Source organism: Saccostrea cucullata, unplaced genomic scaffold (assembly GCF_032062105.1).
Source record: "Saccostrea cucullata isolate Sc308-1 unplaced genomic scaffold, CSIRO_AGI_Scuc_v1 ctg975, whole genome shotgun sequence".
NCBI classification, from domain to species: domain Eukaryota; kingdom Metazoa; phylum Mollusca; class Bivalvia; order Ostreida; family Ostreidae; genus Saccostrea; species Saccostrea cuccullata.
The window spans coordinates 100,091-119,503 of record NW_026940405.1 but is presented as its reverse complement, the minus strand read 5'-3'; the positions used below and the strand labels follow the sequence as shown (position 1 = coordinate 119,503).

The 19,413-nt window shown below is 32.6% G+C and overlaps 2 protein-coding genes across 4 annotated transcripts; both read right to left on the bottom strand.

Moving 5' to 3' along the window:
- Window positions 1-679: 679 nt before the first annotated feature.
- On the bottom strand, window positions 680-8,430 carry LOC134255357 (uncharacterized). Of its 2 annotated transcripts, XM_062737875.1 has the most exons (4): window positions 8,298-8,430; window positions 5,449-5,765; window positions 1,359-1,449; window positions 680-888 (listed from the first exon to the last, which is right to left on the bottom strand). In XM_062737875.1, exons 2-4 carry the CDS (start codon window positions 5,743-5,745, stop codon window positions 695-697), a joined length of 582 nt encoding a protein of 193 aa, XP_062593859.1. In that variant the 5' UTR covers window positions 5,746-5,765; window positions 8,298-8,430; the 3' UTR covers window positions 680-694. The 2 variants fall into 2 exon arrangements, with proteins under 2 accessions (XP_062593859.1, XP_062593860.1); XM_062737876.1 differs by lacking the exon at window positions 8,298-8,430 and having other exon boundaries at window positions 5,449-6,355.
- Window positions 8,431-9,851: 1,421 nt separating this feature from the next.
- LOC134255361 (uncharacterized) lies at window positions 9,852-19,319 on the bottom strand. Of its 2 annotated transcripts, none has more exons than XM_062737880.1 (10): window positions 18,843-19,315; window positions 18,413-18,516; window positions 18,018-18,095; window positions 17,759-17,822; window positions 16,312-16,403; window positions 15,032-15,150; window positions 14,732-14,824; window positions 11,963-12,075; window positions 11,026-11,103; window positions 9,852-10,024 (listed from the first exon to the last, which is right to left on the bottom strand). In XM_062737880.1, the coding sequence occupies exons 1-10, from the start codon at window positions 18,966-18,968 to the stop codon at window positions 9,899-9,901; spliced, it is 993 nt and encodes a 330-aa protein (XP_062593864.1). In that variant the 5' UTR covers window positions 18,969-19,315; the 3' UTR covers window positions 9,852-9,898. The 2 variants fall into 2 exon arrangements, with proteins under 2 accessions (XP_062593864.1, XP_062593865.1); XM_062737881.1 differs by having other exon boundaries at window positions 9,896-10,186; window positions 18,843-19,319.
- Window positions 19,320-19,413: the final 94 nt, after the last annotated feature.

The window sequence follows — 19,413 nt, the reverse complement described above, 5'->3', positions numbered from 1 at the left end:
CATTGATTGTTAGTCCATTATTTATACACTAATTGACGACGGATTTTTCCGTATTTCCCGATCATGACAAGGAGCACACGGCTGGTGTGACCGGTCGGCAGGGGATGCTCATTCCTCCATGGCACCTGATCCCATCTCTGATGTTTTGGAGGTCCGTGTTTGCTCTGCTCCTAATTTGTATTGTTTCATTGACTTTTGAGCATGAATACTGTTTGTTATCTCCACATGTTTCATGAAATATGAAGAAAGTGAACAGTAATCAAGACTTCTAAACATTTCATATAGTTCAGATCAGGTTGGTTGGACATATTTTTTTGTTATTCATTTTTATAAAGATCCCTCCTTCCTCAATTACCCTAATGCCGAATATAGGACAAAATTTGCAGCTCTCCACAGGCAAGTGGTGGCGTCGCCATATGATTGAGTGAAAAATTCTCTAGAGGGACGTTAAACAATATACAATCAATCTATAAAGGAACTGGGTATTGAACACTCTTTTATGTCCTCTCCCTATTGGGATCAGGGGTCATGAAGGATTAAAAACCCTTGTCAACCGGTCACACCCGCCGTATGCTCCTTGTCATGATCAAGCAAAGGTAAATTAGTTCAATGATATTAAATTTTAGACAACAGTGTCATGTAGTTGCATTACACAAACCTATAAAAAATAAGGGTCTTCAACATGTAATTAAGATTAAATAATTATTTTAACAATCATACCTGCTTTAATATAGTCAACATATCCCATTGTTGGAAGAACCGCCAACCTTGAATGTAAGCTTTCACAGTGTGCTTTGGCGGTAAGAAAGTCTGCTGGTGTGGTGACGGCGAGATAGCAAAAATTCAGGGCAGCTGAGAATCGGTAGTTTGTCGGACATTTCGGATTCTCTGTTATTGAACATTAAACATATATTTTACTAAATGTATGGATTATGATATGAAATGACTTATTGATTGAAATGAATAAATCTGCAAAGAAAATATTACCCATTACACTACAAATTTTGCACTTTAATACACATTATTATTTTTTTTTCCTCTAACCCCAGATCACATTGCGTACTTTTATTCTGAAGTCCATAAATTACCCCCAGAGATTATAATTGTTAAGTCAATGCTTACTTTTTCTGCAATAATTTTTCCAAGATGATATATATTACTGTAAAACTATCGCTTACTTTTTTGCAGTGGTTTACCAGAGATGATATATAGTACTGTTAAGCTATCACTTACTTTTTCTGCAGTAGTTTATCCCAGATGACATATATTATTACTGTAAAACTATCGCTTACTTTTTTGGCAGTGGTTTACCAGAAATGATATAATATAATACTGTAAAGCTACAATGTATGGCTTACTTTTTCTGCAGTAGTTTATCCCAGATGATAGCTGTAAACAGTGTCCTGCAGTTGATGAACATTCACTGTCACACACTGCGGCTGAAAAAACCTGATATATAAAATAAATAAAATTGAATTAATAACATTTCTGTCTGTAGAAAATACGAGGGACATTCAATAAATAATGTCATTAGCTCGATGACATACAACATAGAAATCATATGACATTAAGCTTGGCGTTCTCTTATTATTGAATCTTTAATGAATTGATAACAGTTTATGTGACCACTTTTCATCGCATTATTTCATTGTAGGAAGCTGGAAAACAAGGGCTATTCGAGACACTGCATTAAAAATAAATGGTCAAGAATCAGTAAACTAGAGTAAAATTAAACGCTTCATTAAAGCAGCTGTAAAACTTGTTAATATCCCAAAAATATAATAACTGAAATATGTTAAATTTACAGCATTCAATGTCTGTTTTATAGACACATGAACAGGTGGATTTCTATAAACAAAAATTATATAATGGGCATCAAAAATGGGTAGTATCCTTGGCAAAAACAGGTGGATTTCAATAAACAAAAATTATATAATGGGCATCAAAAATGGGCACCGTCCTTGGCAACAACGACTTACGTTACAACCAATGTATATTTGCGAAAATTCAACAAATTATCACTGATTATGTTTTATTGACTTTAAGACAAATAGCAAAATTGATAGAAATCATTTTGGGGGTAGTTCACACTGTTTCAAAGAAACATTTGATAGTTAAAAAGATTATTACTCAAAGGCCACCCTATATTTTGAAAAATGAGTGAAAACGACAGCGTGTAGGAATATCTGAACAATTATTTTTTTTAAATCAAAAATTGTACTGAAATTAAAACATATAATGAAACTTGAATCCATTTTGCTTTAAACCCTCACAACAAATTTACAATAAGATGCACTTGACAAAACTACAAAGGCCTAAAAAGAGCATTGAATTACAAGAGCACAAAAACATTTTTATATTCTATTTTCTTAAATATTAGCGGTCCTAAATCATTGTTCAAATTCATATTCGGTGAGGAAGTTCAATTTCTGGAGGAGTCTAGAAAACAAATTTTTTGCAGAAAAAAATGAAAGGCTTATGAGAGGAAGGAAACAGAATGAGCAATTCACTACATTAAATTTCTTCATGACAGCGTCCAAACCCACATGCAATGAAGAGTAAAGGAGTTTTGGGTATAAACAGAAAGTTAATGTTTTGTCACACATAAAAATCTGCCAGATCTTTCAACCTTTGACTTATTTCATCTCCCAAACTTAGATAAACATCTATGAGAAAGAAAAAAACAAGTACAGCAAATCATAGGATCTGCCACATTCCAGTATACGAAGGGTCATACTAAAAAATGTGTTCTAAAAACAATTAGAAATTGAATAAAAATGTTACAGACATGTGTTTTAATTGAAAGAGAATATTTTAGATAAATCATTCAGACTAAATCATAGAAAAGCGTTTTTTGTTTCTTTCCGAGCCCCAATGACAGTATTTATTGAACGCCCCTCGTAACCTTTTTTTTTTTTTTTTTTTTTTACATTTTCTGCTTCTTCTTCGGAACCATTGGACCGATATCAACCAATCTTTATTGGGAAAGGGGTATTTAATTTATTGAGGACCAACCCCTTTTTGAAAAGAAAATATAAAGAACTTGATATATTTTGGGGATACATGTATCTTCAAAAAAATCTTTTTGAGATCTAATGGGCAAAATAATTACGAACCTATTTGCCACCCTCTTACAAAGTGAGCATTGATTCAAGTTAATGGGGTACACAAATGTAAAAAAAATATTTCATTCTCCGAATGATTCATTTTTATGCAAGTTTTCATCTTATTTATAGATCATTTTGTTCTTTAAAAATGAAACAGAGCACAAGTTTGTTTATCTAACAAATATTTACATTTCATGCACTGTTATCAGATACTTCTTCTAAATAAAAATCTTAGATGGGCAAGCTTGTGATCTATACTTGTCAAAATTTCTAAGTCCCCACTTTTATTTTTTCTAAAAGTTCAAAACCTTAATATCAATGTACTAGTTGCTTATAATTTTGCCTTTAATTTGCAATATTTACCTGTCAAGGCCAAAAAAATTGTAATAGAATGCGTAATTACTCGACTGTGACCGATTTTGTTAAAAAGCATGAAGTTCGAGTTCCATGTGTTTTTCGGGTGTATTCTTCATAATTTTTACTTACATGTATTCTCCATCTTTAATTGATACGGAAAAACAGAAGAAAAAAAAGTTTGATTAAAATGCGTTGTATGTCCACACAACAATGTGAAAGTGAAGTTGAAATGGCTCAAGCTGGTCGTAGTTAACGAGTTCACTGTATGTCTTTATTTTAATTAAAACCTTTATAATTACCGCCCAAAAAACCTACAAAGCATACCTGAATTCCTTTTAATCATTAGAAATCGCTAGATTTTCAACAAACACAACAAAATCATCCTAGAGTTTATCCGGAAAAATAGATGGAACCGGAACCGGAAGTGCCCTCCCCTCAATGTCAAACTTGAGGAGTGGGGAATACATGTAAAGAGACATTATGTAACTATTGTCAGTAAGGCACAGGTACTTTCGGTAAGCCCCCTTGTCATCCTAATCTCAACCCTAACTTCCATGTATGGTAGAAGATAGACCGGAGTGTAAAACAGCTTTTCCAGCGGCAGAATCTAGCGGAACTTTCAAGGACGACCTAGTCTCCACATGGAAAAACATTCAATATAAGAACTTTTCTTAAATAGTGTGAACTCTTTGAGGAACGGTTGTCTTGCTGTGAATTCGTTTGAATGGAGGATAATGCAGTATTTAACGATGTGAATTTTTAATTCTAGGGTGCCTTAACGTTTCTGTATATTGTGTTTAAGTGCTTCAATGAAACAAATTAAGTGCGAAAAATTGTTTTGCTACTTTTTTATCCTGTATACTTATTAAATTATACTGTTAAAATAATTTATTATAAGAGCGGTGTAAAGCAAAAACTTGCCTGGGGACTTCGAAATTTTGACTAGTATATATGTATTTCAAGAAGTGAAAAGTACATCACATCTTATGAAATTCCACCAGAATTGGGAAAAACAGGTAAAAATGACCGAATTTAAACCCTCTTATGGGCTTTCTGTTCTCTCTGAATCAAATCTTTATTACTGGTTTTAAATCAATCAACATTTTATTACTTAACTGCATACTATACTAAATTAAATTGTACGCGTGTTTTAATTTTTACATCAAATAAGGGGCCAAATTTGGTTATACAATGAGGGATTGGTTAGACATGATTATATAGAAGAAAAATTTAGAAATCTTCACAAGAACATAAGGAATAAAAACAATCTAAAGAAGCATACGCCAAGACTTTTGGAGTAAGCCTGATCAAATAAATATCCAAGCATCTTCACGCAGAGCTGATATGTTTGTAAAAAGCATGGCCCCAATGGGTAGAGTGAAATAACAATATAGGGTCATATTTTCGAAAATAAAACCCAATTTTAATAAATTTTCTCAAAATAATCTTCTGCAAATAATTTTCAATGTAACTCAGAGTCAGATGCGTATTTTTTGTGCATAGAAGTGTATGATGATAAAAATTTCTGGCACTTGTTTAGCCATGTTTTGCTTGCAAAATTCATAAATGTGTATGCTGAAAACCAGCCTTAATTGGCGTGCGAGGAATATTCAAGAGTTTCGCGCCCTATTTTGATCGATTCGCGAATACTCATCAACGCAAAACACTTGTTTTGCTTTGAATAATTCCTCAGTCGCGAAAATTATTCGTCATAGATTTTCGTAAAACAGACGAATCGCGAAAATAAGATGACGCGAATAAAAGCTGTTTTAGAGTATATCTTTATAATTAAAAAAAAGTTTCTATTTTAATCAAATTCAGCAATAATGCTTTACTCATGTTATAGTCCTTTTAAACAAATAAAAATATATATGTGTATAAAAAGAGATAAAATAACAAAAAGTATAAATTGCGTTTGAATGTCTTCGATAATACTAACTTTTTTCTACATATATTCTGCCTGTGTTAAGGATATAACTCTTACCGATGTTTGAGAGGACATTGCAATGTAATCGTAAGTGACGTCAGTGGTCAGTTCTGTTAAATTGTTAGGAATACTTCCCAGAATTTCACAAAGCAGGCTTCTTGTTTTATAGTTCACGGCGAGGCATGCCGACCCCCTGATCTGACACTCCCGGGTACACTGTTTCCGGCCCCTGATGGTCAGGGTCTGTGCTATGTCCCAGGGCCAGCGACGCCCGCTAGAAGTGACGATGACTTCATCAACCCCCAAATTCAGATGCAGGAGACACAGCAGGCATATTGCACATTTAACATCCATATTGGGACATTAATCTGATGCTAATGGAAAAACTAAATAATTAAGCTGCTCTTTGTCGTCGGTGTTTTGGCTGAACTAGCAATTATTTAATTAAAGGTATGAACCTTGCCTTAAAAACGATAGGTGTTCATTATGAAATTAAATGTAAACATGTTGTTAGTTTTTCTCCTCCATTACTCTTTTTTATTTAATGATTGCTGTTAATTTACTTCCAATTGAGATTCATCGATCAGTCAGAGCTTATATAAATTAAGAGTTCGACGTTCTTTAACAAACATTTGGCTACATATATATTCTAAATCATTAGATTTTTGTTTGAGGTCACAATTTAAAGAACAAAGAACAAACACCAGGTTTTTTCTCTTTACTTTGACGTTAGCAAAGGGTATCGACATATATTTCAATAAAAATTTATTAGTTAATTAAAAGTTCAAGCTTTCAGAGAACCTACATGTACATGTGCATTTCTAAATTAGAACGCTTTTCTAAATGGGTGGATAAAAAATATTTGTTCAAGGGCTGAAAAATTAATATGTATTGTTCGTTATATAAAAGCAAGACTCAACATTTAGTTTACTTTAATTATGAAACATACAAGTATAAATATTGACATTATGAAATATTCCAGTATAAATATTGACATTATGAAATATTCCAGTATAAATATTGACATTATGAAATATTTAAGGAATGAAGCTTATTTCAACTTATATTATACGAAATAACATAACTTGGGGCAGTTTACGCTTTATAAACCGCGAAGCGGTTTATAAGAAAGCGTAAACTGCTCCAAGTTTTGTTATATCGTATAATATAAGTTGAAATAAGCTTCATTTCTTATAATTTAATTTCAGTGAAGACAATGAGACAATTTTTCTCTCAGAATAAGGCTTCACATTGATTAAATTTTTTAAAGTAACGTCAAGCGGAGTAATACGTTTTTTGACGTAACTCATTGTGACGTAGGCAAGTTATGTTATACAAAATGGATAAAATCTTTTATCCAATCAAATGGCGTGTTACAAGTAAAATTAAATTATTCCAGTATAAATATTGACATTATGAAATATTCAAGTATAAATATAAATGCAAACGTGAAAAAAAAGTTTTTTTCATAAGATATATTCTATTATTTAGGCGCCATTCTTAAAACGAAATATTACCTCCTCCCCAATCAAACCGGGAAACAGTATTCACGTGTTATTGAAACTGATAGGGACTGGAATTCAACGATCAACAAAAAATATAGACCTCTGTGTGACAAATTGTGGTATTGTATTACTTGTATTTGACATGGTATACAGATGAATGAACTGGAGAAGTTTCTCAGCAGATAAGAGTTAATTTGAATCATCGTGCCATAATGAGTTTCAAGTTTTTATTTATAAAAAATAACAAAGATACATTTCAGAATTTTATGAGTATGCGATTAATCGAGACACTTTCTTTTGTCTTTATCAAAATTTCCTCCTTATTAAACAGAATCTATTCTACGTAAGAAAAAAACTATTGTCTTGGTTTTTATTTCAACTTCCGATATGGCGACACCTTTTAGTAAAGAGGTAGATTCACGTACTCCATAAAACGGCCCTGTCAATATACTAATTAAACAACCAATTCCTTAAGTCCTATTTCGATCATCAACATAAAGTAGAGACTTAGTGCTTTCATTTCCTATAAAAAACATTCCTCTGAGAGTCCAAGTTTGGAAACTCAAGCGTTGTGAAACTGCGATATTCTTGATTTTTGAAGAAAATGGGTGAAATTGAGAATCTTCAACTTTTGATAAAAATATGAGCCCACCCTGCGATTCAAAAATTCTTTCATGGATTAGAATCTTCTGAAACAGTTCTTTCATTTTATAATTCAATATTTTAGATCAGAGGATGGGGGCTATGCAAAATATTAAAAATCAGCTTCAATTTAGGGGCATTTTTAACGAAATTTACAAGATTTGAGGAAAATGACGAAATTCATGACGTCATAATACATAGACAAGAGAAAAAATTACGTCATTTTTATTTGATATGAAGTCACCAAGGGTCCAAGTGAAATATAACATATTTTTAACAAAAACTGAGTAGTTCTTATTTATCAGAAATTCACAGTGCCAAAAATGAACCAATGTGAACTTTCTTCTTTATTACATATTATAAAGTTGAAAAAAAAAAAACAATAAGCTCGAATTCATGAGACACCGGTGTATGTCACATCAGTTTCATACTTTGTTTTGCTGACTATAGATCTAGAAGACAATGGTCAAATGACCAAAAAACTGTATTTTAAAAGGGATGACTTTAGCATTCCCTTCGCCAACTTCCCATATTCTTTTACCACCAGCATATGGTGTTTCAATATCAGGACCTAGAAATTTGGTACACAAGAGCTTGTTGTTTGTCAGTCTTATAAGACCAATGCAGGTTATTGACAAATAGTCTACGTATGACCATTATGATTAACCTTTTTGCAAACATAGTCATTTGTCGGTTTGTAATTTTACAGACATAAGACCATTTTTAAATACCATTATAACTAAAGATTACTCATTTTACCTTTACAATACAGAGGATCCAAGGTGGGTGTGACAGGTCAACTGGGGATTTTTAGTCTTCCTAGGCACCTGCTCTCATCATTGGCGTTTCCAAGGGGGTTGTGTTTTGCCTTGTTTGCTATTTATATTGTTTACTTCATTCGATCACTATTGGTATTTTTCACTTTTTGTTCAATTTCGTCATCATTTAATTTAGCTTTTCCAAAACAGTGATCAATTGCACAAAAAGTTCTCAAAATGTTCTTTTTCCTTTGCTTTGATAGAAGCTGGAAATGATGATCAGGTATTCATTACTATCTTGTTATCAGCAAACGACAGGAAGTCAAACATTTTCATAAATCTTTACATGTGTACAACATTTATAATAACATGTTATAACATTGAAGAGTCAGTTAATATAATAACATCAAATATCATTTTGGGAAACAACTATTTAATACATGTTTTTAGAAAGCAAAATATAAAAGATAAAAATATATATTTAAAAAAATCAAAATTTTTAATTGTAAAAGTGGTAAAAAATGAAAATGTTATTATAATAGTTTAAATTCTGCAATACTTTATAACAGCAACTAAACAACTTAATAAAAACACATGCAAAACTATAAAATATGAAATAAAATAAAAGTAATTATCAAGGAGCAAAATACTAAACCATAAAGATTTAATGATCTGCATGAAGAATTCATTTTTTCAAAAAATTGAAAGCAAAATAAATCGATAAGACCCCTGTAGGGAGGGAAGCTTGTAATTGTTTTTCATCTTAAAGTAAATATGAAGAAAAACTGTCATACATTCATCCCTTTCATTTTTCAGGTCTTCTATTGAGAGAAATATTAAATCCAGATATATAATAAAACAACAAAATGATACTTGGCAGACCTTATATTTTATAAACATATCATAAGAAAAACACATCTTAACAAGATTAATACTTTGACAAAACAAAAATAACATATATATATGTATATATATAGATATGTTTCTGAGAGTTTCTAATATATATTTCAAACATATCTCACGCAGTGAGAAATGGCTTATCTATTAAAGAAGTGTGAAGAACTGGTAACAGAAATAATGTTCACGTGTACCTAAGCTTTCATAATGATTATTCCAAAAATCAATTTTCTCAATAATCTTTATTCACACAGGCAATATTTATTAAATACAAATACAAGATCTGTTTCTCCAGCTGTCAACAAACACAAGGCACGATAGTAAACCTTTGATACTTGTGATAATGTGTGTTACATAAGAAAAATTCAATAATCTTCAGAAATAAAGATTCGGTGCCTCTTGTACTACATTAGTACTATATTATTTTATATAACATATTTAATCCAAAGTCATGCTTTAGCGATTAAGACAAACTAGCACTCTAACAATTGCACTCGATTTTCCACAATACAGATACTGCAGACTTATGTACACACAAATATACAGTTCATGTATTTAGTCACCATTAATTATCTTATTCCTCAAAGTACTTTAGGGGACTATGTGTATCACCATGAGTATAGATGCCATTTTTATATCTGAACTGTCGACTTTGAAACATAAATATCACCTAGGATTGATCCCATTTTTAGCTTGCTTGTTGAATTATTTTCCTGGCCCATACGGATTGTAGTCGTCTTCTTTCAAGGAAGCTAGTGTGTGATTAACGACCCTATGGTGAGCCTCATCTGCTCGAATTGCCAGCACTACATCCTTCATGGATGCAGTTACCTGAAAAACATAGATGAGGCACATTAAGGGTCATTTTCATTGTCCAGGTAGAAAGGGGTTATATTGATCAGTCTTGAGTGAGGCGAGTACATGGTTCACTTTCCTATGATTTGCTTCATCCGCCCGAATGTTAAAAATAACATCCTTCATTGTACCACGGACCTGTTAAAATGTTTCATGTATAAAGTGTTATTAAAAATACACCTAGCCTTTTCGATTATACAACAATTTAAAAGGATACAAAAAAAAGTTTAAAATGAATAATAGGATGCCCTAAGTGTGCAATGTGAAATTAGCTGAACACGTAAGTGGTTTGTATGATTCTGAAATACTTAAAATATACGTAATTGATAAGAATGAATAACTGATTTTTATGAATCTGGTATAAATTATCAATATCAAAGTTATTACATGTAAGATATAATTATTCATCTGGAATGCAGTGTATTTTAATATGTTAGAATAAAACTGATAATTTAAGTATGAATATGGCAAATATCTATAAAGTACGAATCCGGTATATTTTAATAAACGCAAGTTATTGGAATAAATCCTGTATATTCTTAATGTCTGAACTGTTTAAAATGAATAATTAGTAGCACAATTTATTACAATTATAGTATCAGAATAAATCTAGAACATTTTATTTAACTAAGATGAATAAATTGAATATTTTACTTTCTTTAATAGTCTGAAGTGATAAAAATATATAAATCTGGTATATTTCAATTATTTTAAGCTATTAGAAACATTCTAGTATATTTTATTTAATATAATCAAGTAAAGATTATTAGAAACTCCATTAGATTTGATATTTTGAGATGTACATAAGTATATTTTTAAAATGTTAGAAGTATGGATCTTGCAAGTTTTAATATAATGAAGTGGTATTATGAATTATAAAAACTTAAGAGATAAGTATAAAGTTAGTAAATTTTAAAATTAATTAATTTATTTTTATTGAACATATTTTAATACCTTCAGTGAAGCGTTTTACTTACAGGTAGTTTCCAATAACGAATGGCTACATCCGGCGCTTTCTGTGTTTTCCATTTTTTCAGAGGTCCAGACTCTATGTCCTATTTGCAAGAAATAAAAAATAAGGTTTTCTGTAACAACCTAGGCAATTTAGATGAATCCTACATTAAAAACTTTAAGTTGGTGTATACAGACAGATGGGATAATTTGATAACACTACAACCTTTAGACCCTTTTAGATTTTCAGGTCATTCCTACCGTTGTCTCTCTCGTAGACAATTTTAGAAGGTGTATACACTGACAGATATCCCTTACCTAAGACACTTAGAGCAGGTCTAGACAGAAAAATGAGCCTAAACTTTAGACACTTGGAGTAGGTGTAGACAAACATGAGCCTTACTTTAGACACTTGCAGTATGTTAGACAGATAGGAGCCTTACATTTAGAGACTTTGAGTAGGTCTAGACAGAAAAATGAGCCTTAACTTTAGACACTCGAAGTAGGTCTAGACAAACACATGAGCCTTAATTACCTTTAGACCCCTAGATAAGGTGTAGACAAACATTTGACCCTTACCTTTAGACACTTGGAGTAGGTGTAGACAAACATTTGACCCTTACCTTTAGACACTTGGAGTAGGTGTAGACAAACATTTGACCCTTACCTTTAGACACTTGGAGTAGGTGTAGACAAACATTTGACCCTTACCTTTAGACACTTGGAGTAGGTGTAGACAAACATTTGACCCTTACCTTTAGACACTTGGAGTAGGTGAAGACAAACATTTGACCCTTACCTTTAGACACTTGGAGTAGGTGAAGACAAACATTTGACCCTTACCTTTAGACACTTGGAGTAGGTGTAGACAGATACCCCTTACCTTTAGACACTTGGAGTAGGTGTAGACAGATACCCCTTACCTTTAGACACTTGGAGTAGGTGTAGACAGATACCCCTTACCTTTAGACACTTGGAGTAGGTGAAGACAGCCTCTTCTTCCAGGTAACCAACAAATCGATGGCAGAACCGGGGACTTATCAGGTAAGCCAGGCTAAACATGGTCACAAAGGCACCTGTGTCAAAGTTTCACAAAAAAAATTATACAGTGTAATAATTTTTAAGTCACCTGAGTAAACTCAGGTGACCTATTGCTATCTGTTTTCGTCCGTCGTGCGTCGTGTGTTAACATTTGAACATTTTCATCTTCTTCTCTGCAACCACTCAACAAATTTCCACCAAATTTTACACAAAGCATTTATTGGTGAAGGGGAACAAAATTGTGAATTCCATGGTTCCTGCCCCCTGGGGCCTGAGGGGTGAGGCCAAAACCACTAAAATGAGTGCAATCTTTAAAAATCTTCTTCTTTACTCCTGGACATCAAGCAGTCAAACTGTTAGCATGAATGGAATGACCATTGAGTCCTCTACCAAAATTGTGAAATTCATGGCCCCAGGGTTAGGGGTTCTAGTGCTAGGGTGAAGCTCTATTGATTATACAGTGAAAATGCATTATTTCTTTAAAAATCTTCTTCTCTGCTCCTGGGTATTAAATAAACTAACTAAGGACATAGTTATGACGAGGAAGAATACCTTTTGCAAAATTGTGAATTTTATGGACCCAGGATCAGGGGTTCTGGTGTTAGGGCGAGGCTCTATTGATTATATAGAGAAAATGCAGAATTTGTTTGAAAATCTTCTTCTCTGCTGCTGGGTATTCAACAAACTAACTAAGTACATAGTTATGATGAACATGAATGCCTCTTCCAAAATTGTGAATTTTTATGGCCCCCGAGTCAGGGGTTCTGGTCTTAGGGTGGGACTCTATTGATTATATAGTGAAAATACATTATTTCTTTAAAAATCTTTTTCTCTGTTCCTGGGTATTAAATAAACTAACTAAGTACATAGTCATGATGAGGAAGAATGCTATTGTGAATTTTATGACCCCAGGGTCAGGGGTTCTGTTGTTAGGGCGGGGCTCTATTGGTTATATAGAGAAAATGCAGAAATTGTTCGAAAATCTTCTTTTCTGCTCCTGGGTATTAAGCAGATGAACTACCTATATAGCTATGATGAGCAAGGACCATTCTTCCTGAATTGTGAATTTCAACGCCCCTGGATAAGGGGACCATAAGGGGGGGGGGGCTCTACTTATATACTGAAAATAAATTAATTGATTGAAATCTTCTCCTTTGTATTAATCAAATATTTTTGATAAGCAAGTTAGGGTGCCTTTTCCAAAATTTTGAAATGTGTGGACCAAGGGTCAGGGGTTCATGTGTGGTGGTGGCACTACACTGATTATTGCTGAATATTACTGATTAGTCGAAATGCATTTTTTTGTTCCCCTACTCTGTCTATGGGTATTAAATAACCAAACTAAACATGATAAGTGTATAGCAATGGTGCCTCTTTCAAAATTGTGAATGCAATGATGTCTAGTTTAAACAGTGTTAAAACATGAACCAAAGTCAATCGTTGTAAAGTTGTTGCATGATGCTCAGGTGACCTATAAGGCCCATGGGCCTCTTGTTATTTGAAAAATCTGTTTAAATTTTAGGCCTTACCATTCTGTTCTAAATTCCAATTTCTTTTATACGCAGGGATTTTTCTAGATCACTCACTTTAAAGAGATATAGCTCCAAAATGTCCTGTTATTTTGATATCAGTTTTCTTACAATAAGAGCAGGAAAACGTCGTTTAGAGCAAAGTTTTCCTATTGGACTTGCCTATTTACTTTAGGCGTGCCGAAAGGAATGCAGCTGAAAATGCATTTTTCAGTATTATAAAGGTGTTTTATTCTTTTTCATTAAAAAAATTAATAATAACATTTTTTACACTTATTTAATTTTGTTATACACATATTGTGGTTATGAATTGCAATGAAATACGGAGATAATGAACAGTATTCTCAAAGTCCATGTATATAAACAATACAAATCGGATTAGAGCAAACATGGATCTCCAAACCATCGGACTTGGAGGTTGGATCTGGTGCCATGGAGGACTGAGCATCCCCTATCGATCTACACGGTTTTTTTCCTAGTTTCTCATCTGTGGTGTTGTATACAGTGTATCTACGATTTTCAATGTGTTTGATATGGGTATTTTATTCAGGATATCTATTCTGTTAAATATTGAGGAGAGATTTTACTTAATAATAAAATAAGGTGAAACTGGTTTCATCCTCGACACATTCTTTTACTCCAATTAACTGCTATTTGTTTATATATGTTATTTTGAATATATAAAACCTGAACGTTCAAATTATGTATATTATTTTTGATTTTTTACCAAATAATTTTGATTTTTTTAAATGAAGATAATCATAAAACTTAATAAGTATTATAATCTTTAAAAAAAAATCTTCGTCATATCACGTTCATATACCGGTATAAGGCTTCCGATGTAAAGCATATTCTTCTGGAGGCAATAAAGCATTCAGGAATTGTAAGAATAATTTAGTTTTCTAGTGCCGAATACTGTAAACCATTTTTTATTGGTGACGACTTTAATTCGCGATTTATCAAGGTTAAACTAGTTCGCGACGATTCATTTTCGCGACCAAGCCTTTTTGGGTCTGTTGTTCATAGACACAGAGACTTAAAGGACCGGTTCGCGGCGAGAAATATTCGCGGGGTCGAGGCTCTCGCGAACTTCTCGAAAATTCCTCGCACACGAATAAAAGTTGGTTTACAGTAATAGCTTATGATACTTTGAACACACTACCTTGCGATGCTATCACTCCCATCCTAAATAACCAAGATGGCTGACGAAGCTGCAATGCTGTCATTAGATGCATTCTCTCATTCTCCGCTTCCTCTACAAAATAAATAGTCAAAAACTTATTAACATTAATGGTTATTTTTTGTTATTAAGTTCGCGTACTTATGTGTTCAATAATTCAAATCAGTTCAATAAAGTTTTGTTCATAATTTGCTGGATATCCTTTAGCCACCTTTCTAGAATCTGTCAAAACTCATGATTATTTAGTGCACTTCATTTAACTTCAGTTTGTCGGATTTTTACCTAATAAAGTATGTATCCAACCATGATCTCGTTTGAGCCTGCGCAGTGAGTGTAGGTGTCTCGTCATGGCCGCTACCATTCCTGGAACTCCCGCTACCGTTTCCAAGAAACATATACGTCTGTGTGGAAAACATATTATTTTCTTATAAAATAATATGTCTAGGTCATTTCTAAACTATTTATATACTGCAATTCTTTAAAACCCTTTATAAACATAATTCTTTAATTATATATATTTTACAAACGATAACATTTTTTGCGTTATTTCAGCTTTTAAGAAATACGAGGGCTTTCTAAGACAATACATTTATATAAAGGACGGAGATAATTTCAGGAAAATTCAATTTTATACTTTGCAAAACCCTTGATAATAAAAAGTTTCAAATAATTGCATATGTCTAATCACTATATATACGTTGGTTACAAAGCGTTTATAACACTTTTTGTTACATATATCAGTACAAAAATCAAACAGTCTCTTTTCTTAAACTATTCCTTTAAAAAGTATGCTGTTGCTATCCGAGTGTAGTATTTCCATTTGTGGGTAAAGATGACTTAACATCATGTAGTGCCGATTTATGATCAACGATATGATACCGTAGCGTTAACGATATTAATACCGTATGTAATAACTGATGGTCGTAATTTGATTGCAATATTACACACATTATTTTTTTTCTTGTAATAATTTTAGCTTAAAAGAGTAATTTTAATGTTCGCTGCTCCGCACTTGACGTCAAAATTCATTTTTTCAGCAATTGATTTTTTATGATCTCTGCATCCTGATCAAAATTCTATCAAAGTTTCACAACATGAATTTGAATTAAAGCTGAAAAATTATATCTATAAACAAAATTATTTTCACCCTTATTATGGGTCCACGAAGAGTTAGAAACATTTTTTCATATCTATTTCGAGACTGCTTGATGACGCATTTATATACCATTGTACAGAAAATATTGTAAAATATATTTTGCTTTTATTAATTCTTAATGTATGTAAAATATATATGTAAATTTTCACCGAAAGACGTTCATTAAAAAGCAAAATATACACAATGTCTCAATAATTTTCGAACAACCCTCGTACACGTACTAGAATTATTTTCAAATACTTGATCTAATATTGCAATAAAACTTAAATAATTAACACTTTCAAATCCATCCCAACGTTGTGCAATATTGTTCTGGGGAAAAATATAGCTTTATGTTTTATTTATTAACATAGAGATCAACACAAATAAAATATGATGTATCTTCAAATATTGTGAAAAATCTTACAGAATCCATTTTTTCTCTGTTCGTTCGCCCCAATTAAATCCTGTCAAAACATCAAATGAGTGTCGCAGGAGTTTTACGGATCGAAATGCAAGCTGTAACGAAAAATGTTTTTTATCTCCATTAATCATTCATTGATTTCGATAGGGTTTGTCTTTGAGGCCGACTTTAACGTTTATTGTCAGCGTGTACCTTGGTTTTTACTTTTTAGCACCCAAGATAAGAAAAAACTAGAGATACTGTGAGCAACGAGCTCACTGAATGATACCCACGCCTCCCATGTGATTATAATAAAAAAGTCCCTGTTTTGCTCTTGGAGACCCGAAATAAGTGTCAGATCAAGAAGTAAAATAGGAGGTCACAATGGCATTATGTAATAAAGAATCTGTGAAAGTATCATTCAATTTTATTCAGTTGTATAGGAGAAGTTGCGGATAAGAGACAGGTACCCCTTGATATAAAAAAAATTGCTGTGCCAATGTTTTGCTTTGGAAAACCCAAAATATATGTCTGATCAAAAAGTAACATAGGAGGTCACAATGGCACTATAAACAAAGAGGGTGGGGGTGTTGACTTGAATTTACATTACCACATGATGCTTCCTTGTCAATATTATACTAATGTCTTTGCTGCTCTGGATTATCAGATATTTATACCCCCGCTTGACAAGCGGGAGGGTGTATAGTAATCGGTATGTCCGTCCGTCCGTCTGTCTATTACGCTTTGGGATACCAATCTCTTATTCGCAACTCCTTATACCTCTGAGTGAAATTTAATGAAACTTTCACAGAATTTTTATTACATATTGCCATTGTGCGCCTCCTATTTTAATTTTTGATCCGACACATATTTTGGGTTTCCCGGCCACAGCAAAACAAGGGCTGTGCCATTATAACCATATGGGAGGCGAGGGGTATCATTTAGTGAGCTCATCGCTCACAATACCTCTAGTTTATTCCTAGTATGTTAAATTTTTATCCCCCACGGTAGCCTATTCCTATCTCTGGGGGGTCATCATTTGAACAATCACATGAGGATACTTTAATTAATATCAATATGACTATAGATAGCTTTGCTATTGATGAGAAAATTTTTTAAGTTTTTTTCCCTTTATATATTCCTTTGTAAAGCATTTATTCCCCATTGTGGCCCCTCCCACGTCTGAGTAACATAATTTTTATAGGTTTTAATTTACACTATTTGAAATATATTTCCCTTAAGGCCCAGTAGTTCTTGAGCAGGAGATTTTTTTTAGTGCCACTATTGAGCAATATCTATTTTAATGAAGACATTGCCGACATAACTCTTTGACCCTCACCCAAATTTTATATTTAAACTTGACAGTACTGATACGAAGGTGAGCAGTCTGTCCCATGGGCCTCTTCTTCCGACTAAAGTGCCTTTTTGTGAATATTTAATGCTTGGAGATTCCTCTACCACTTTTGCTTACCTTGTCCACGAACCCCTCAGGTGGTTTGTGAGTGACTTTAACACTGTGGAGTTCATCTTCCGTCCTAATGACGAAAAAAATGAAAATATTAAAATCCACAAATACTTGTAAATGTACTTCTAGTTTTTTCTACAAATATTTGTTGTAATATTCAACAACTATATTAAAAATTTGACACGTATACATATATAATTATATATAAATGAAACACTTTTCGGCTTTTAAAGCATGATGAAACTTATTTTTAACCAATAATTACCATATAGGATGCGGGAGGGTGTGTGTGCCTATCGGGGGAGGATTCTTTATTTCCTGTACAGCAACTTCTGTTGACTTCCTTTGAAATGTAAACAAAATAACTTAAATTCCAAACATTTTAAAAGACAGATTATTTAATTAAAAGATCATACCCCCCCCCCCCTCTTTAAAATGGTCATAGTAACATTGATTTTGATAACGCTGAATTTTGACTAGTTTTGAGAGGATTTATTAAAATGTCCCTGATAACTGATAAAATATCGATTTTTTCGTCGTTAATACAAGAATTCTGCTGCTGGAAATGGAACAAATCTGTGCTATTGATAATCCGATGAAAAAAAAAAAAGACTGCGCACTATAGTAACTGATACGATTATACTGATTTTAAATACTGACCTGAAGTGATCTAGGTGGGCAGGGTCCGGAATTTTTTCAAAGTTTCCTGTTTTAAATTTCTGTATGTTGTCATCAATATCCGCTTTTGTTGTCATTTGACGCAACTATAATTGAGATAAAATTAAAGTACAGTACATATATATATATCTGGCAATAAATGCATCCTTTTGATTATTGAAAAAAAAATGTTTAAATTTTTCTATATTTGGTCTGCATGTGAGATAGTTTGAGATAATATTTTAACCCAGTCTCTTTAATTTCTTCGAGTATACTGTAAAAAATGATTAATCTACAATTTAATATTTGATTCATTTAAAAAATCAATTAAAATGAATTAATTTTTGAATTGTAGATTGCTTTTAAAGATGAAGTTTTTTTTTAAGGAAGTTGTTATAATGTTCATATTTTATGAAAGAGAGAGTGTTCTTACCCCATTGTTTGTGCGAAGTCCAGTGATTTTGACCAGAAATGAAGTTTTATCCACATCCTGAAGCTGTTTACATATTGACCAGGTTCCCTTTTCACAAATTTTAGAAATCAATCGTAAACTTCCCATATCACATTAATATGTCACTTTCCACTTTAAAAATTGCTGAGATATATTTTCTTGAATATACAAAAATGCAAGCGCATTCTTCTTTAAATATAATTTAATGCACGCAATCCCCCTTGAATAACCCTTAAGCGCAAGCGTAGACGCGGTATTTCGTCACGATATTCTATATTTAGTATGCCCTTCCACAAGGAAATACCCTTATTAACTCACTCTAAAGCACTCATTCTCTCAAAATCGTAAAGAAAATAGCTATTTTGTAATGTTCTTTTACAGATTGTTGAAACTTTACAGTGTCCTGTATTAAATAATGTATTTTACATGTCCTTTGGTCGACCTTGTTTACATTCCTCCTAGAGGTTCCCACGGGGAAGTGACGAAATCCCACGTTTTCCTTTCGTCATCCTCACGTTCGAGTAATACCCGAATAGATCATGATGATGAAAAT

Excerpts from the sequence above, each read along its gene's own strand:
- LOC134255357 (XM_062737875.1), bottom strand. The coding sequence starts at position 5,745 with ATGGATGTTAAATGTGCAATATGCCTGCTGTGTCTCCTGCATCTGAAT. Across the intron at positions 1,450-5,448 it reads CAATGTCCTCTCAAACATCG|GTTTTTTCAGCCGCAGTGTG; the intron begins GTAAGAGTTATA and ends TTTATATATCAG. Across the intron at positions 889-1,358 it reads GATAAACTACTGCAGAAAAA|AGAATCCGAAATGTCCGACA; the intron begins GTAAGCCATACA and ends GTTCAATAACAG.
- LOC134255361 (XM_062737881.1), bottom strand. The coding sequence starts at position 18,968 with ATGGGAAGTTTACGATTGATTTCTAAAATTTGTGAAAAGGGAACCTGG. Across the intron at positions 18,096-18,412 it reads GCCCACCTAGATCACTTCAG|GAAGTCAACAGAAGTTGCTG; the intron begins GTCAGTATTTAA and ends TACATTTCAAAG. Across the intron at positions 10,187-11,025 it reads TTCGTTATTGGAAACTACCT|GTCCGTGGTACAATGAAGGA; the intron begins GTAAGTAAAACG and ends ACATTTTAACAG.